At 41.6% G+C, this 19,407-nt stretch overlaps 2 protein-coding genes across 2 annotated transcripts in view; both read right to left on the bottom strand.

The window, feature by feature from the left end:
• Pggt1b (protein geranylgeranyltransferase type I subunit beta) overlaps positions 1-16,868 on the bottom strand; it is a 40,991-nt gene extending 24,123 nt beyond the window's left edge. Inside the window, exons 1-2 of the mRNA XM_021150574.2 lie at positions 16,703-16,868; positions 10,650-10,768 (exon numbers count right to left, since the gene is read on the bottom strand). Coding sequence (XP_021006233.1) covers positions 10,650-10,768; positions 16,703-16,842 — 259 coding nt within the window. The 5' untranslated portion in view covers positions 16,843-16,868. The remainder of the gene's footprint in view (positions 1-10,649; positions 10,769-16,702) is intronic.
• A 1,342-nt stretch (positions 16,869-18,210) lies between these two features.
• The window catches only part of Ccdc112 (coiled-coil domain containing 112), a 31,815-nt gene continuing 30,618 nt past the window's right edge, over positions 18,211-19,407 (bottom strand). The window contains exon 10 of the mRNA XM_021150836.1: positions 18,211-19,370. Coding sequence (XP_021006495.1) covers positions 19,340-19,370 — 31 coding nt within the window. The 3' untranslated portion in view covers positions 18,211-19,339. The remainder of the gene's footprint in view (positions 19,371-19,407) is intronic.

Raw genomic sequence — 19,407 nt, forward strand, 5'->3', positions numbered from 1 at the left:
TCTGGATATATACATAAATGTATGTAAATATATTAGAAGTTGGGAACTCAAAAACTCATCTATAATTATGGGTTAAATGTCTGTTAGAAAACCATTATGATAGCTATAAAAGGTAAGAATGTATTAGCTTACCAAAACTGGCGCTAATAAAAACTCAGGATGGTTTAAAATGGACTTCGATGCCAGGACCTTTCATCTGTCATGATGGGTGGAAGACCAAATCACAGCTTTCCCACTCTGCTTCTCCAAAGCAGGCTCTGACTGTGCTCACCCTCCGTTCCCTGAAACACTTAGTAGTGGCTTATACAGCTTTGCAGAAACAAGAAACATTGAAAACTTCCTACCTCATGTCTCTCTATTGGAAGTACTAATGGTGGCAACAAGTTCAGTGAACATGCCTTATTTTGGGTAAGACTAAAAAATATTTTTTAAAAAATGTAAGCCATTTAAGGTTTTTTTTAAAAAAAAGAGTAACCAAACCGTTCCCTAAGTGATAACACACTGAGAGTGTGCTCCAGGACCTTCATGAACACAAGTGTCTGGTGCAGCTTGGCAGCGAAAGTTTAGAAGCAACAAAAAAAGTCTAACAGGCTTAAAATATCAAGCTGCATCTATCAAAGTATACCTTATGCTGATTTTGAAAGTACTTATTAGTAAAGCTAAATAACAATGTGGAAAGCTGCATCTGAACAAGAGAAACAGAGGATATCAAGTGGATGTGCGTGGTGTTTATAGACAGGCGAATGGTACAGCCTTAACAGCCTAGAGGGAATAGCAAAATAGCAGTGGGATGACAAGACAGAGAGTCCGTCTTCTACGAGTCACCACCTCTATGAGCAGTCATCACAGATGGAGGACCTGAAGACACATAGTCATCATTGTACTGTCTCAGAAGATGAGGATCCAACACAAGTCTCACAAATGCAACCAAAGCCTTTGTGGCACGACCTTACTTACTCAAGTTCTAGAGGAAAGGTCAGCCTCTAAGCTCAGTCACGCTGCTGGCAGATGAGTTTCCTGTACTGTGGGACTGAAATCTCAGTTTCACTGGGCTCTTAGCTACGAGCTCTCCTTGGCTCCTGAAGCCTCATTTACAGTTTCTTACACACCAGACTCTTACCAGAGAGCAGCTATCACTCAAATTCTAGATTAGTATTCTTCTGCTTTCTCTTCTGCTCTTCCACTACATTCTGACCGACCTGCTGCTCATGTGATTGCACTGCACGTGCACACACACACACACACACACACAGAGTATGCATGTGGGAGAGACCCCTATGAATGCACTGCATTGTAAATTCAGGAGATTAGTTTAACCTTAACTGTCATCTACAAAGTCCACCAGCAGTAACCCAATGTCTGACAGACATGGAATAAACCAGGCTCTGTGGTACAGGGTCAGCACCATTCCACACAGCCTCCACCAGATGCCTTTATCCTTCCTTCATCGTGACTTTGTTCTAATCACCTTCAAGGTGGTAAGCAGTGTCTAACGTGTATTTCCTATATGATCCAAACTAAACATCAGCTTCCTCTTTTCCTCCGCAATAAAGATCTCATTCCATGCTACCAGCTCATTGACACTGCACTATAAGAGTCTGATCCCATTTCTACTTCAGCTTAAAAATCAAAGCTCTATGCATACTCTGAGTATAATCCCCGCCTTAGGAAGTTCTTTGTTGGGGATCGGTTCTAATGCTTTGATTTACTTGGGAATCTGAATGTGACAGTGGCTGGGCAAAGGGAGATGGGACAGGACCCTTAGGTTTCCATGGGCTAGGATGCAGGAGAGAGGAACGGAGGACTTGTCATGAAGCAGTGGAAGATGGTTGGACGTAGGAGCTGCAGGAGATAAAGCCAATTAGCCATGTGAGAATTCAGGTGGGTGGCCACTGGCCACTTCCCCGATTAGCCTGGGGTAGCAGGGAAAGGTTTAGGAGTGCCCAGCCTTTGATGTAGCCATAGCATTTTAAAATTAATTGGCGGGCTGTAGAGATGGCTCAGCAGTTAAGAGCACCAACTGCTCTTCCAGAGGTTCTGAGTTCAATTCCCAGCAACCACATGGTGGCTCACAACCATCTGTAATGGGATCCGATGCCCTCTTCTGGTGTGTCTGAAGAGAGCAATGGTGTACTCATATACATAAAATAAATAAATCTTTTTAAAAAATTAATTGGCATATGTGTGTTGTCTTCCATCTTCAAATCCAGAGAGCCCCTGGGCGAGTGAGTACACAAGTGCATCCCACAGAGCTAGAGCAGTGCAGCCCAAACTCACTGCTACAGTTCCTGGGCCACTGATTACTTAGGACAATTCAGTATGGTATTTTACATAGAGTGTGACTTCAAAGAAAATGCTTCTGAGTAAAATATCACTTCCTTACAAAGTGGACACGTGTCTGCTTCTAAGGTTACAATCCTTCCTGAGAAGCAGCATTAGAAAATGATGCTCAAAAATACTGTATCCTTAGGAGACCTTAGCACAGACACAAGTAACAAGCTCGTCAAATGCATGACCCTTTTCTTCCTAGTACTTGGGTTCTACATGCAAGGAACAACTTGTCTAAGTTGGTTTCCCTACCTACCTACCTACCTACCTACCTACCTACCTACCTATCTGAGACAGTCTCATGTAGCCCAGGTTGGTCGTCAAACTCTTCTATCGTCAAAGCCTTGAGCTCCAGCTTTTTCTGTTTCTGCCTCCCAAGAGATGAGACCACAGGCACATTACAAGCATTCCCAGCTGAAATTTATTCCACTTCCTAACTGGAATAGTAATCGCCTGTAAGTAGAATGTTGCAGGGTTCTTATAAAGGATAAAGAGCATATTCAGGCTATAATTTAGGAGTGACCACGGCTTAATAAACAGCAACCATTTAAAACTGGCCAATTAAACATTATCAAAAGCAAAACAAGAAAAAACAAAGAGCCCCTGTCCCCCCCCCCCTTTTTTTGGGGGGAGGGGTTGCAATTTTTAAAGAAATACTTCTTCAAAGTAAAGTGTCCTTTCTTCTTTTCCACATAGGAGAATATAGTGCCACCATGAGAGTCTATTTACAGCCTTCAGAGACAGTCACACATATGGAACACAGTGTGGTACTTCTTCCCTCTTCTGAACTGCTTGTGGGCTGTAAAACTGGATTTAAAACCGCTTTCAGTGTAAACAACAGCATCAAATGAAGACCTTATTTCTCATGGCATGTTTACTAACTTCTAACCTAGGGCCCGAGAAAGATGGTTTATTCATCAAACTGGTTTATCAGCCATACACTTTAAATACCAATGTTTTGAAAATGATGTTAACAGGACAATATTTACCATTTTTAAGTTCATTGAGGATTCTTTTCTAGTTCCTGTCAAGTTTGTTTTCTCCTGGAAATTCCCTTATAATTCTAGAAACTTACATATTTCATCATATTCAAGTATAACTGTAATTCTCTCCAAATTTATCACTGCAAGTATATGCCAGGTAAAGGTGAAACTTTATTCAAGAGCACCATCTAGCGTTCATACTTAGCATCAGCAAAACGATGAACAGTTCCTTACATACAGCCTGCCCACTAGAATCAGTTGTACACAGAACTTGACAAGATGTAGAGATACTTTGGGTCTTATCTCTAACTTACATGAAAACAATGAATACGAAGCCTAGATAATCGTATTTTAACTTAAAATACCTTGGTTCATGGTGGCACCCTTAACCAAGAAAAAACAAGGACCCCCCGCCCCCCGCTTTTCTGCAATTTTTAAAGAACTACTTCTTCAGTGTCACCATGAAAATCTATTTATAGTCTTGAGAGACAGTCACAGCATATGGAGCACAATGTAATATTTCTTCCCTATTTTAATTTTGTTGCACCCTCTTTGAAGGCAGGCAAGTATATGTTACAATGGAAATTGACAGAGCAGAATAGAAACTAAGAAAAACAGTAGCTGGAGATGCTGTGATCATAATAATTTGTTTATGTAATATGTTTATGATAAAATATTTGGAGTTGTATTATCAAAGAACATGTGTGTTTGAAATGTATGCTTGAAAGATAAACACTAAAATTGACTTTTTTCTGCTGATTGGGTAATACCTCCCTTTAAAGGTTATGTGTCAAGTTCAAAATAAAGACCAATTATATGCCTAGCAATATAAGATGGTGTATCGGTATATTTAGATAGTCTTTTTTTTTTGTAATAGTAGGCTATTTTAATATCCCACCTTCTGTCAATTTCATGCAATCAACCCCACATCAAATCGACCTGACAGACATCTAGAGAATATTCCACCCCAACCCCAACAATCTACACTGGATTCAGCAGGACTTTTTTTTTTTATAACAATTTTTATTAGATATTTTCTTCATTTACATTTCAAATGCTATCCCAAAAGTCCCTTATACCCTCCCCGACCCTGCTCTCCAACCCACCCACTCCCGCTTCCTGGCCCTGGCATTCCCCTGTACTGGGACATATAATCTTTGCAAGACCAAGGGCCTCTCTTTCCAGTGATGGCCGACTAGGCCATCTTCTGCTACATATGCAGCTATAGACACGAGCTCTGGGGGGTACTGGTTAGTTCATATTGTTGTTCTACCTATAGGGTTGCAGACCCCTTTAGCTCCTTGGGTACTTTCTCTAGCTCCTCCATTGGGAGCCCTGTGTTCCATCCTATAGATGACTCTGAGCATCCACCATTTAGATAGTCTTAAAAAAAACAATATTGAGGTGGTAAGATGGCTTATGTACAGTCTTAAAAAACAATGTTGGACAGGTAAGATGGCTCACTGGGTAAAGGCAGGCAAGGCTCATGGCCTGAGTTCATTTCCCAGAACCCCTATAAAGTGGAAGGAGAGAATCCATTCCATGAGGTTGTCCTCTGAGCTCCATACAAGTGCTGTGGCATGCACCCCCCCACACACACACACACACCACACAAGCTTACAAAATAAAAGGGTTAATGAGAATTTAAAAAGCACTTTGTGTGGTAGTGCGGTTATAATCCCAGTCCTTCAGAGCTGAGGCAGGAAATCATGAGTGTGTGTTAAACCTGGGGTATATAGAACACAATAAACAACAAAAAAGACTGACTTTATTTTTTTATTAATTGTTTTATTTATTTACATTTCAAATGTTGTCTTCTTCCCGGTTTCCCCTCCACAAACCTCCCACCCCAACCCCCTTTGCCTCTAAGAAGCTGCTCCCTCTACCCACCCACCCACTCCTGCCTCACCCCTCTAGCACCCTTTCTGTGGGGCACAAGCCTCCACAGGACCAAGTGACTCCCCTCCCACAGATGCCAGATAAAGCCATCTTCTGCTACATATGGACCTGCCTATGTGTACTCTTTGTCTGGTGGCTTAGTCCCTGGGAGCTCTGACGAGTTGGGTTAGTTGATACTGTTGTTCTTCCTATAGGGTTGCCATCCCCTTCCGCTCCTTCAGTCCTTCCCCCCACTCTTCCATTGGGGTCACCGGGCTCAGTCCAATGGTTGGCTGTGAGTAATTGCATCTGACTTAGTCAGGTACTAGCAGAGCCTCTCAGAGGACAGCCATACCAGGCTCCTGCCTGCAAACACATCTTGGCATCAGCAATAGTAAGACTGACTTTAATAACGGGAGTTTCTTTTCATAAGAATCTGTGGTGGCTCACGCCTTTAATCCCAGTACTCGGGAGGCAGAGGCAGACAGATTTCTGAGTTCGAGGCCAGCCTGGTCTACAAAGTGAGTTCCAGGACAGCCAGGGCTACCCAGAGAAACCCTGTCTCAAAAGAAAAAGAAAAAAAAAAAAATCTTTATACTCTATTCCCCTCTTTTAAGAGATAACTGTATTATGAAAAGTAAACACATTCCAAATCTTATGTAGGCACATGTAACAAAAGGTAATGCTTAGGCCAGAGGATCACCGTCACTGTGAGCTCAGGTGCTAGTATAATTCAAAACATGAATTAATCATTGTTTGATTTCCACTTTAAAAGTTAGGTTTCTGCACTAAGCAGACAGAATTCCAGTGAGGAATGTGGTAATTTTATTTTAAAATGTGCGCTTTTATGAATATAGAAGGAATTCTTCACACATCTCAAAAAATATAAGGCTTTCTTATTAGAAGGATGTGTTGTGCCAAATTCCTTGTTTAAAGATGCCAAGAAAGACTGCCAAACCCTGAAAGCTGGTGTGCTGGGCTGGGGATGTAGCTCATGGAGAGTATTTGCCTGGCATGCCTCAGTTCAATCCACAGCTCCGCAAAACACACAAATGCACAGGTGAAACAAAACCAAACCATGTGCACTTTCTAAATTCCAAAGATTAGCTTTAGAACAAGATGGAGACCAATTAAAGAGATGGAAGATGGTGGACTTCCTCAAGATTCCCAGAGTCCTTCAGACATAGGACAGGGTGGGGATGGGCTGAAGAGCTGGATCACCATGTTTATCAATCCGATACTCTGTCATTCCCTAAACATGCACTATGCACAATCTAGCCTACATCACTTACTACAGTAGAAAGGATGCTGCTTGTTTGTTTGTTTGTTTGTTTGTTTTTTAAATAGTAAGCGAGGTATGGTGGTGGGCTGAAAATTCCAGAAAGGTGAGAAAGGAAGACCACAGCTTGAGACTACCTCAGGGTAAATGGTAACTTCTAGTAGCCTGGATTACAGTGAGAGCTCGTCTCCAAAAAGTGAAAAAGAAAAAAAAAAAGACAGAGACGGGGGGGGGGGGGGGGGGGGGGGGGGGGGAGAGGTGGTGAGAGGGACTTAGGTCACCCCCACTGATTCTTGGGTACTTCCATTATCCCAGGTCTCTAGCTGTGACTCACTACACTGGAGATATGGAACCTGAAGAGGAGCAAGGTAACCAGGCAGGAACCCCAGTGGAGCAAGAGAGACACCAACCCACCCACAAAACTTTTAACCCAAAATTTATCCTGTCTACAAGAAATGCAGACACAAGGGATGGAGCAGAGACTGAGGGAATGGCCATCAATAACCAGCCCAACTTGAGGCCATTTCAAGGGCAAGCACCAATTCCTAACTCTATTAAGGATACTCTGCTATGCTTGCAGACAGGACCAAGCTGTCCTCTGAGAGGCTCTACCCAGCAGCTGACTCAGATGCAGATACAGACACCCACAGCCAGACAACGGATGGAGCCTAGGGACTCTTACAGAAGAATAGGAGGAAAGATTTTGGGCCCCAAAGGGGATAGGAATTCCACAGGAAGACCAACAGAGTCAACGAACCTGGACCCTTGGGGCTCTCAGAATCTAAACAACTAACCAAAGAACCTGGACCTAGGCCTCCCCGCACTTATGTAGCAGATGTGCCGCTTGGTCTTCATGTGGGTCCTGAACAACCAGAACAGGGATATCCTAATACCTGTTGCCTGTCCATGGGACACATTCTTCTAGCTGGGCCGCCTTGTCTGGCCCAACCTCACAGAGACTTAAAATACTAGGGTGGGGGGCATACCCAGAGGGGTCCTACCTGCTCAGAGAAGAAGGGGAAGGAGGGATGAGGGACGGATTGTGGGAGGGGGTAACCAGGATGAGGGCAGTAAGTGGTATGTAAAGTGAGTAAGTTAAAAAAAATTAAATTAAGAAAAAAAAAGAAAATATCTACATAGAAACCAGTGAGTATTTCTTACCTGTCTTAGTTAGGTTTTACTACTGTGAATGGAGATCATAACCAAGGCAACTCTTATAGAGGACAACATTTAATTGGGGCTGGCTTACAGGGTCAGAGGTTCCGTCCATTATCATCACTGCAGCAAGCATGGCAGTGTCCAGGCAGGCATGATGCTGGAGGAGCTCAGAGTTCTACATCTTGTTCCAAAGGCATTGGGAGTAGACTGTAGCTAGGAGGTAGCTAGGATAGTCTCAAAGACCACCCTCACAGTGACACACTTCCTCCTAATAGCACCACTCACTTCCCTGGGCCCAGCATTTTCAAACCACCATATCCTCTCACCAGTCAATCTTCTTACTGATGTTCCATACTGCCTGACCTGGTCTGTTATCTTATAGGTTCTACTAAGCTACATGCCAATTCATTTACTGTCATGATAGCCTCAGAGGTACAGCATTTGCTGCCCTGAACCAATAGAGAACAGAAAACTCTACCTAGTGCTTCCTCGATCATCATTATAGTCTGTGTTACTGTGAACAAATTATAAGTCTCTGAACCTTGCTATCTTTATCTATACAACGATGTGATGTAACCTCTCATTAGAGGTCAGAAGAGAGTACACAATTCCCAACCTAAATAGTCCCTCTGATAAGAATGGCCCAGTGCGCCAAGGGTCTAAGAACATACTTACTAATAAGATGCCAACAGAGTATTTACAACCCAATATTTACAATGTCCTTAAATGCTGTGCATGGCACTTGGGACAGTAAGGCAGCACTGACACCTGGGAGCCATTACTTTGGTCCAACTCTATCCTTTAAACAGCTGTGCAAGGACTCAAACACATTTCTTTTAAAAAAAGAAATCCATGATTTTATAATTTTACAATGTACTTTGATCATATTGTGACTCACTCTTCTCCCTGACCCTCCCAGCTCCACCCCTACCACCCTACCTCCCCTGCCAACTCCAGGTCCTCTCTTTTAAATAACCCCAACTCCAATTTGTGCTGCTCATCCAGTCTTGAGTATGGGGCCATCTACAAAAGGAAGCTTTACGAAGAACACTGGTCTGTCTCTCTTCTAGAAGTCACCAACTGTTCACAGCAACTCAGGTAGGGCTGAGAGCTTGTGAGCCCCTCCCCACTCCATGCTAGAGTGCTGACTGACTTGATCTTGTGAGGGTCTTTTGTTTAGGCAGCCACAGCTGCTGTGAGTTTGTGAGTGTAGCAGTCCTGTTATGTATGTCCCTGTTCTCCACAACTGCTGGCTCTTACAGTCCTGACCACAATGGTCCCTGGGCCAGGGAGGGAGGGAAGGAGAGAGGGGTGTGTGTGGTGTGTGTGTGTGTGTGTGTGTGTGTGTGTGAGTGAGAGAGAGAGAGAGAGAGAGAACGTGAGAAACAGACAGACAGAATTGTCTCTGCTCTTCGACCATCTCTGCGTTTCTGTTTTAACCACTCCTTACTGCACAAAGAAGCCTCTGCAGAGGCCTGAGAGCTGTACCAATTAATAGGGAGAGACACCGGCTTACAGGGCAGCTTGGTGTTCATGTTGGGTTAGCAGAATAATAGTAATATGTTCCCCTCTGGGGCCTGTCAGCTCCCCAGCCATGGGCTCTGTCTGGTCAGATCTACAGTGCCCGGCATGCATTTGCTTCTGTGAAGTGGGCTAAAGCCCAAAGTACAATCAGAAGGGAGGTGGTTATCCCCAAACACCCTGCCTTAGTTTCTTCTTCTGGGCTAGGTAAAGAACAAATCTGATAATAATCTGGCTGTTCTTTGAAAATTACAAAATATTAAATGATGTACATTATTTGTTCTATTAGCCAATAAATATCTGTAAATCAGTTTCAGTTTTAAATAGTTTATCTTTATTATTTGAAAAGGAGTTAAGCAGAACATTTTTTAATTTAAACATTTTCTAATTCTTAATCATCTGCAGGGTTCATTTAGTATTTAAACTTTACACGGTCTGACAGAATTATATAAATATGCACCTATAAGCAAAGGCAAAGTCTACTTGATATGCAAACACATTATAAGAGAAAATATGTGAAGGAACAGAAAATGTTCTAGACTAAATGCGAAACCATAAAAGAGGAAAGGGGAGACTCAAGGGACTGCCAGCCTAAAAATATTGACGGGGAAGACAAATGCCCTCCAGAAGTTGGCAAGCCCAACAGAAGTAAAGCTATTTAAAGCTACAAAGACTGATAGCTTTTAAAACAAACAAACAAACAAAAAAAAAAACAAGAAGTGCACGCAACTAATAATAGAACAGCCTTTCAATACATCTCAGAGGACATGGTAAAATCCCAATTCTAACTCCAAAGAAGCTCTAACGTTGTTACCAAAGTGCGATAAGCAAAGGGGAACACATCTGTCAAAACTAAGCGAGCGCCTCTGAAATGCACGTGGGAAGAACTCCAGGACCTTCCCACTTCCTTCTGAGCACATGGCAGGACTTCGGGTCATGTGAACTACATTTACATTTTGTATAAATCAGAGATACACTGTGCACTTATTTCTCTCAAAATAGGTCAATCATGAAGTTATAAATTTTATAGATTTAAAGAAAAAACTTTATACTTGAAGAAATACAGTAGATGACTAAGAAATTTTCTGAAGAGGAAAAAACAATGGCTGGGAATGAAAAATAGAGCAAATACTAAAGGACTGGTCATATATAAACATTAAATACAAATAATTAATGAGTCATTAATATAGGCATATATATATAGGTATATATATATATATATATGTATATATATATATATATATATATGTATATATATATAGTGTGTGACTACATTTGTGAATCTCAATGTAATTCTCATGACTCTGTTTCCTCAAGATAGATTAAAGCTAATACTAGTTAGGTGTTCTATCTGGGCAGAAAGGGATCCTGAACTACAAGGAAAATAAGGATATGCAAAGTATGCTATGAGTATGAATAAATATTATGATTTGCAAATCCCATGCATGTCATACCAAGAACAGCTAATCATACCAAAAATAAAATGCTAAAAACTCACTCACTGTCTTCTGTGGGAAGAACCTGCAGGGAGTAGATCCACTCTATTATATCGTCTTTGTTCACCACATCCAAGGAGTCCAGCATATCCAGCCCAGAGAGTGCAAAAAAGGCAATTGTCAACCTAAAAGAAAAGAAAAGGGAAATGTCACCCTAACTCTCACCGGTGAACCATTTTCTGGCCTAAACCCAAAACAAAATAAAACAAAACACCAAAGGAAAAACCAACAACAACAAGATAAAACCAAGCAAACCCTTCCTTCTACTTTTAAAATAATTTACATGCCATCCCCCACCTTGACAAATACGGAAACCAAACAAATAAAACCTCACAATTTATTCTCAGTAACTGGAGCGTACCAGTCAAACCCTTGTTTTAACGTTTTACGAAGAAGAGTTTTAGAATCATGAGCCCTTCTCAACTGCGGCTTACATGTGAGCAACTTGGAGACTAAAGTAGGTTTGATGTGTTTATTGTGTGTTCTGACAGACACACCACTAAACATTTTTTTTATTCTTAGTTAAAGGGGAACAGAGTCTAAGAATGCAGTGGTATGAGGAGAATTCTGAGAGAAAACTCCAAGAAAAGAAGGCAAGAGTTTGACCTCAGTTCCTTCAAAATCCCAGAACTGTTCTTGGATTGCCTTTCCATGCCCTTCCCCGGTGTAGTGTATAGGATTTACTTCAGGTCACTCATTACAACCAGCTACTCTGATTGTCTACATGCCTCTATAGAAATACATGTTTCTGCCACTTGTGGTTTGCCCATCATGTGTGGTTTGCCCGTGATGGTGGACACTTCACTCACGTGACTCCTCTTAACCCTCAGAATCTCATCTGACAGCCACTCTGGATAAAGCTGGCTATTGCATAAGACCTTAGTCTGCCTCATTTATCAGCTCCATTCTCCCAGGTCCCACCACCAGCTAGAGTGTAAACAATGGGTATGGTGTGCCCGAGAGAGAATGTGGGTTTGTGCACAGGGCTTCAGGTCCCTGGAGAGAGAGACCAGCGTTATCAGAGTCTGTGAAGGTGGAATTGCAGGCAGTTTGTAAGTGAACCACTGTGGGTGCTGGGAACTGAACCTGGGTCCTTGCAAGAATAGTACACTCTAACCTGTGGGCTATCTCTCCAGTGCCAACCAGTTCTTCCTGTAACTGTTTGTTTAACATTCTAGAAGAATGCAACCTGATTATGCATAGCTCTACCCAAGGTTTCACAAAGATGTCTTCATTGTTGAAGACACTTGACAGTTGCAGTCAGAAGTGATTATTCAGGAAGGGAGCAAAACAAGGGTTCAGTGCCTGGGACCCTACTCAGCTCACATAGAGCTGTGTTTCCAAACCACTGTCAGATTATCACTGCTCCACCCTCACAACACACTACACATCTGTCCCAAGGAAATTCCAAATCCCATAACCAAATTTCAACACTGATAAAAACATGGTCTTTGAAAATTTCATTTCTGTTAATTAAAATATGGATTTTTTTTTTTTTTTTTGGTGAAACAGTAAACAATATACTTCTTTTCACGGGGTCAGTACCATTTAAAGATGAAAAATCATTTATTCTGTGAACACAAAAACTGCAACTGTCACCTTAAAGGGGATAAAAGATATTTATTCTGGAGCCAAATACAAGTGATCATGGCCCAGGAACATAGGTTTAAGTTATCCTACATTCTGTAATCCAATGTAGTTAGAGTTTAATGAAGTTTTTATAGTAACAGAACAAAGAAAGTCATAAATAAAATCAGTTTTCAAATATATGGTAGAAATATTAGGTAGATGTTTTGTTTTGTTTTGTTTTTGTTTTTGTTTTTGTTTTTTTGGTTTTTGGAGACAGGGTTTCTCTGTGTAGTCCTGGCTGTCCTGGAACTCACTCTGTAGACCAGGCTGGCCTCTTGCCTCCCAAGTGCTGGGATCAAAGGCATGCGCCACCACCGCCCAATTAGGTGGATGTTAAAAGATTAAGGTATAGGTGGAACAACAATATGAACTAACCAGTACCCCCCAGAGCTCGTATCTCTAGCTGCATTTGTAGCAGAAGATGGCCTAGTCGGCCATCATTGGGACGAGAGGCCCATAGGTCTTGCAAACTTTATATGCCTCAGTACAGGGGAAAGCCAGGGCCAAGAAGTGGGAGTAGGTGGGTAGGAGAGTTGGGGGGGGGGGTATGGGGGACTTTTGGGATAGCATTGGAAATGTAAATGAAGAAATATCTAATAAAAAAATAATAAAAAAATCACTAAATAAAAAATAATAATAAGGTAAAGGAGGGAAGTCTCTGCCACAGGCTCCTTCCTTATTTCCTGACACTCCTAGCCTTTCTGCTGGTGGGAGTTTGTTAATACACTTCAAACGTGTTTTATCTATTAGGAACAAGGAATTCAAGGAATGTTAGGTCAGACAGGGAGGTGGGCAAGGAATAGCCCAAGATAAACTGCAATTTGGCTCTAAGCTCTAACCAAAGACGTTCTAATCAGTTAGCCAGCCTTGCAGAAGTTTCAGTGGAAGGTGGAGTTCTTTCTAGGAACTTTGGTTCACAAACCCAAATTAGCACAGCAGAAACAGAAATGCTGTGTGCTTTTACAGAAGCAGGGAATTAGAAAATATCACTGGGTGTCTAAATACACATACAAACCAACGTTAGCCCAAGAGTTAGGTGTTCTGGCCAGTGTGGCTGACACCCCAGTAATCCCAGGACTCGAGAGAAAGAAGTCCGGAGCCTGAGGGCCACAGGCCACCAGACTACACAGTGAGACCCTGCTTCTGTGAATAAGTAAACTCAGCTGCTTCCTATCTGGCAGTAAGAACACAAGCAACTTAAAATCAATTATGAACCACAGAAAGCAAACTCAAAACCAAAGTGAAATACAAATTGAATCAAGAACAAAGAAAAAGAAAAACTGAAAATCCAATACATTGTTAGGACAGATCTTTTAAATGACATTATTAATGAAAACTGAAAAGTATTTGTATTTTAAAAAGTTCTATAGAAGCTGGCTGTGGTGGCACACGCCTTTAATCCCAGCACTTGCGAGGCAGAGGCAGGCGGATTTCTGAGTTCAAGGCCAGCCTGGTCTACAAAGTGAGTTCCAGGGCAGCCAAGGCTACACAGAGAAACCCTGTCTTGAAAAACAAAACAAAAAATAACAACAACAAAAAACAACAACAAAACAAACAAACAAACAAAAAAACCCCAAAAAGTTCTCTAGGAAGGTGTGGACCTTATGCTACTCTCACATAGGACCTTAGCTCAGTTCTCAGCACCCACACTAGGCAGCACTCAACCAACCACATGTAATTCCTGCTCTGGGGGCTCTAATACCTATTTCTGGCCTCCACAGACATATGCACATGCATATATCTAGATTTACATAGACATGCATATACACACACATATATACACATTAATAATAATAAGTCTTTAAAAATTCTACACAATAGGGGTGAAGACAGCAGCTATCAGCAATACATTGAGATGTTACACACACACTAATATAATGGTTGGTGCAGACTGCTACGGTTACTCTGTAGTTATTTAATGAATTGTAAGTTCAGACAATTTTATTGTTAGTTATGAGCAGAAATTGTAGTGGTGCTGACATGCACCACTCTAATTTTACAAATATATACAATGGGATTTTGAAAATGCAATTATAAATCTTTACTGATAGCTAGGTTAAATATCTTTTCACTGTATTAATGGTGCAAATTTCTTACTTTTTTTTTTTAATGGTGGAATTAATTCATGGCCTGCAGCATGCTAGGAAATTGCTCTATCACTGAGCCACATTCCTGTCTCTGGAAATAGTAACTTGAAGTCTAGGCATGTAATACATGAAGTACAGCAACTCATGCTGGCCAATCTGTATCTGTGGAGAGCTTTTGGGGCCACTTGGACAAGGAAGTAGGCTTCAGGCAGGAATATAACTTTGGGCTGGGACAGGGAAGTAGGCTCAGATATCTTGGTCATCCTGATAAGACCTTAGAAACAGTGATGGGGGGGGGGAGGCTTTGTTTATTGTCTTGTTCGTTCCTTCACTATTTGTGTTTATTGTCTTGCTGTTCCTCAACCCAGAACTGACCTTATCATATGCATGTAATTAAAATGGTATAAAAGCAGCCTGGGAGAAAATAAACCCACCTCAGCCTCAGAGCTGGCTGGGGTCAGGCTACAGTGATGTCTAACTGTCTTTTTCTTTTTAATCCTCGCTACTGCCCTGGAGAACCTGTTGACTGACTGAGCTGGCTTGGTAACTGTTTCTTTTACAGCGTCTGTTCATCTTGCTGCTGAGATGTCTCATCACTGGCTGCTCTTCTAAAGGATTGGGTTTCAAGTCCCAGCACCCACATAGTGGTTTACAACCAGTTCCAGACCCTCTTCTGGTATCCTTGGGCATCTGGTACAATGCAGGCAAAATACTCAGACACATGGAATACAAAGTTTTTAATGTTTAAAAAAAAATTCTGTGCATCCTCTAGGGCTCAGCTCACATTGTTTGACAAGTATTTGCTTATGCCTTGTATCCGGCCGCTGCCACCAAAGATTCTAGTGCAGCGCTATCCTGTAAAACACAGTGACCGATGTGGCAAACAGTGGGAGACAGCAGCGGTGGCTAAAATGTTGTGGAGAACTTGCAGTGTGTTGGCCACTGTAAAAGAAGAACTGATTTTTGTTTTGTTTTGTTTTGTTTTTTGTTTTTCAAGACACGGTTTCTCTGTGTAGCCTTGGCTGTCTTGGAACTCACTTTGTAGACCAGGCTGGCCTCGAACTCAGAAATCCACCTGCCTCTGCCTCCCAAGTGCTGGGATTAAAGGCGTGAATTGTAAATCGGACCTAATTAAGTCAGACAGCCAAATATGGCTACTGACTACTCAAATATGGCAGCCCCAGAGTTGTAGAAAAGACAGAAAGTTATTAAACAAGCCAATAACTATAGGTAGTTGGATGGCTGTCAGGAAAGGCCTCTCTAAAGAAATCTGGATTACAGTACATGTTATTGCTATTTACTTCAGAAACGAATTAATAGCAAAGAACTCTACTCAAGAGTGCTAGCCTGCCTTGTTCTATTTCCGCACCTACCACAGTTAAGTACTCCTTGATCATGTTTGTACAAGTCATCTATAAAAATCTCCAAACTGAACCAGTCATGAAACGTTCAAAATACATAAGTGCCTAGTTCAGAAAATGTAGGGGACACCGGCACAAAACCAAGGAGTTACTGGGCGTGGCGGCGCCTGTCTTTAATCCCAGCACTTGGGAGGCAGAGAGAGGCAGGTGGTTCACACATCAGCCTGGTCTACACAGTGAGTTCCAGGCTATTATGAGATCTTGTCTAAAATGAAATAAAACCAATGTTTCTTATCATCCAATCCTAGGTATGTCTGATACCAGGCTCCAAAACACAGCAGTGCACAACAACCATTTCTTCCTTTTGTTTTCTCAGTTCTACTTCTATAACAGTCCGTTATCCTTTGCCAGATGTCAGACATTTGTCAATTCCAGCCTTAGGGTGCTTCAGGCAACACCGAACCTTTTTTTATCCTACCGTGAGATTTACAATTCCTCCTAAGTAAACTTCTAATCAGATCTCAGGGGTTTCCCTGCCTTTTAATAAGAGTTAATTAACAGGGGAGGGCAGGACAGGAGCGAAGAGGGACAAATACTTTGCATTTTTCTTCTGTAAACGTTAAGGAAACAAAAGTGACCCACAGGATGTTATGGGAGTAGGAAAAGGAAGCTTACAGAAAATGGTTGGCAAGTGAAAGGAGGCGGACCGGGGAGATTCCCAAAGTCCTGAGCTGGGCGCTCCACACACCTCCCAGGGCGCTAGGAGTGAGTGTCGGCAGCCAGCGGAGATACAAGGGGAGGCCGGGACGGAGGCAGTTAGAGTAGCGGGGAGCCGGGGGCCTCGGACAAGGCAGAGATCGCGGTGAAGGCCCGGCCCGGTCCGGCGGCAGCGCAACCCGGCAGGTCCCGGCAGTCCAGCCGGTCCGCGGCGCGAAGCCGGAAGGCCGCCATCGGCAGCCCCGCCGCCGCAGCGTCCAGTTACCTGCTGGTCTCCAGCGAGGAATACCGCTCCGGCAAGACCTGGAGGCAGCGCTGGAAGAACCGCACGTGCCGGTCCCGCAGGAAATCCAGCCGTTCTCCTTCTCCGCTCCCCGCCAGCCTGTCGTCCTCGGTGGCGGCCATGCTGCTCCGGAAGTGACACCCACCGCGATCCGGAAGCAGTTGGCGCGCGGCGTGAAGTCAACTCTAGCAGGCTACTCCCAGGCGCCAGGTTGAGCTCAAGAGCCTGCTCCAGCCAAGACAACAGTGGGAGGCTCATCCTGTCGACCACCGAAACCCTCAGTGGAGCGTTTCGTCCCTCCTCTCCCTAGGTTGGACAGTCTTTTCTACTCACTGCCAAAGTTTTCCATTCTCGCGACTCGTGAAACCAGTTCATAAACACCAAAAAACTTTTGGTTTTTGTTTTTCAAACAAAACAGTTTCTTTGTGTGTACGTAGCCCTGACTGTCCAGGAACTCTCTCTGTAGAGCAGGCTGCACTCGAATTCAGAGATCTGCCTGCATCTTCATCCTCAGTGCTGGGATTAAAGACATGTGCCACCAGGTCTGACACATAAATAAGATGTTTTGTGTTTGTTAAAATTTCAGAGTGAAACCTATTTCTTCTTGTGCTAACCAAAACATTTTAAATCCTGGCTCTAGACAAAGTAAGAGTGTGAGATCTCAAAGTTTTATTTCTGCAAAGACACATTTTTGGAGGGACACTTTTAAGCTGAATGAGTAGGGAAGCTAAACATAGAGTTAGAAACTGGAGACAAACGTTTTACTAGAAATTTACCAACGTTTTGAAGACTCAGACATTTCCCTAAATATCTTTAGAATATCTGAAGTTATTTCAAAATGCATGCACAGATGGTCCTTATTTTATAGTTTGACCTATGTGTACTGAGTGTGATGCTCTTAAAGTGACAATGGCAATTAAAGGGAGCAAATTCAGTTGACTGAGAAGACCCTTGAAATGGACCCATCAAAGATCAAAGCATTATATGTTAGAACTCAAAAATAATTATGATTAAAAGAATATGATCAGGCACTGGCTTATATTAAGAAAGCTCAGGCAATAGGAGCAGAAGATAAAGCTATCTAAGCAGAATTTATGAAAATCAAACAAAAGATTCGAAGAAATATAAGTAGGAAGTATATGTAAAAGTGTTTGCTTAATAATGATTAATTTTTGCTTAAAATTTAAAAATAATGATTGTAAAGGGAATTAGACAATTTAAGAACTACTTCTACTTATACATTATTTCCTTATTGTTGACAGTTTAGAAATACTGATATAGATTTCTTCTTAATAAGTGTAACAAAATAGTGAATTTGAATTAAGTTTACAAATACATAGACATTCAATTATGGACTGACTTTTTTCCCCAGAGGGCCAGACTATAAAATGTCAGGCTTCATGGATCAGATAGCTTGTCACAAGTATTCAGGCCTTCAGCTGCAATTTCACTATAGTGCATAGTTAGCTATCGACAACGTACAACCAACAGGCAAGGCTGTTTTGATAAAACTTTATTCATACAAAAATAGAATTTAAGTTGCCTTGGTCATATACTATCCCCTTTAAGTTCACAAGGCACTCGTGAGAAAGGATTCCATGAAAGATTAGGCCGAAACTAGATTCTTCAAAAACCAACTAAATTTTGGTTTGTAGAAAATCAATTTCTTACAAAACAGCAACCATTCAGACTATATGTCTCCATTTATAATTAAAGACATCTAAAGATCAAATTTGTGATAAGTAAATGTCCTGTATTTTGTGTATACAGCACTGTCCTTGTGAACTGAAATCTATTAGAGTTAGGATGACATAAGGTGCTTTCTGTGAAAAGCTGGCTTGAGTTCTGCTTTCACACATGAAGTTTACTACTATGCAGTATCATGACATCAGTAAACTGTTTAATACTAGCCTACTTCAAAAGAAAGATGTCCCTACTTTGGGGCAAGCATAAGAAAATGGTGCCAGCCAATAAGGTACAAAGACACAAAGATTTTATAAATCTGTGCAGTCAAAAAAGGTTGAAAGGAAATCTGACATAGTTGCAGGAAATCCCGAGGATGCCATTATAATATATGAGATAGGAACATGTAGGAAGGGAGGTTATTTAAAATAGTCTTCATATAAAACAAAGCATGCTTTAATCAAATACAAATAGCCATTACACAAAAAATGAAACAATTGACAAACTACCATTTTGTTAAACTTAGAATGAACAACTCTTTAAAAAAACAAGACAAAAAACCTTATGTTTTTGTTACTCAAGCTTAGTTACTTGCAAGTTATAAAAGTAACAAAATTTTGGCTTAAAAAAGACTGATTCTCCCAAATTACATCATTAAGCCATAATAAAAACATCTTGGAAATATTTTGAGTATTTAAATTTGTAATACAAACCTATTTAAATAGCTTTCATATCAAGAACAGGCTAATATATACCATCTTCGTAGGAACAAAATACTGACAATGCTATAAGACACTTAAACCTCTCAATGCATACACAGCACAATAACCAACCTGACTAAGTTAGTGATATTTAAATAGCATAGTTAATCGTCTTCTCCTGAAATAGCAATATACTAACATTCTTATCAAGCAACTGTAATATCTCATAGTTCCTCTAGATTCCTTGTCGCCAGGTAGGAATGGCCCTAAGGAGAAAAAGAGAAAATCAATTATAAATATGTA

The sequence above is a fragment of the Mus caroli genome, chromosome 18 (genome assembly GCF_900094665.2).
Source record: "Mus caroli chromosome 18, CAROLI_EIJ_v1.1, whole genome shotgun sequence".
Classification (NCBI taxonomy): Eukaryota; Metazoa; Chordata; class Mammalia; order Rodentia; family Muridae; genus Mus; species Mus caroli.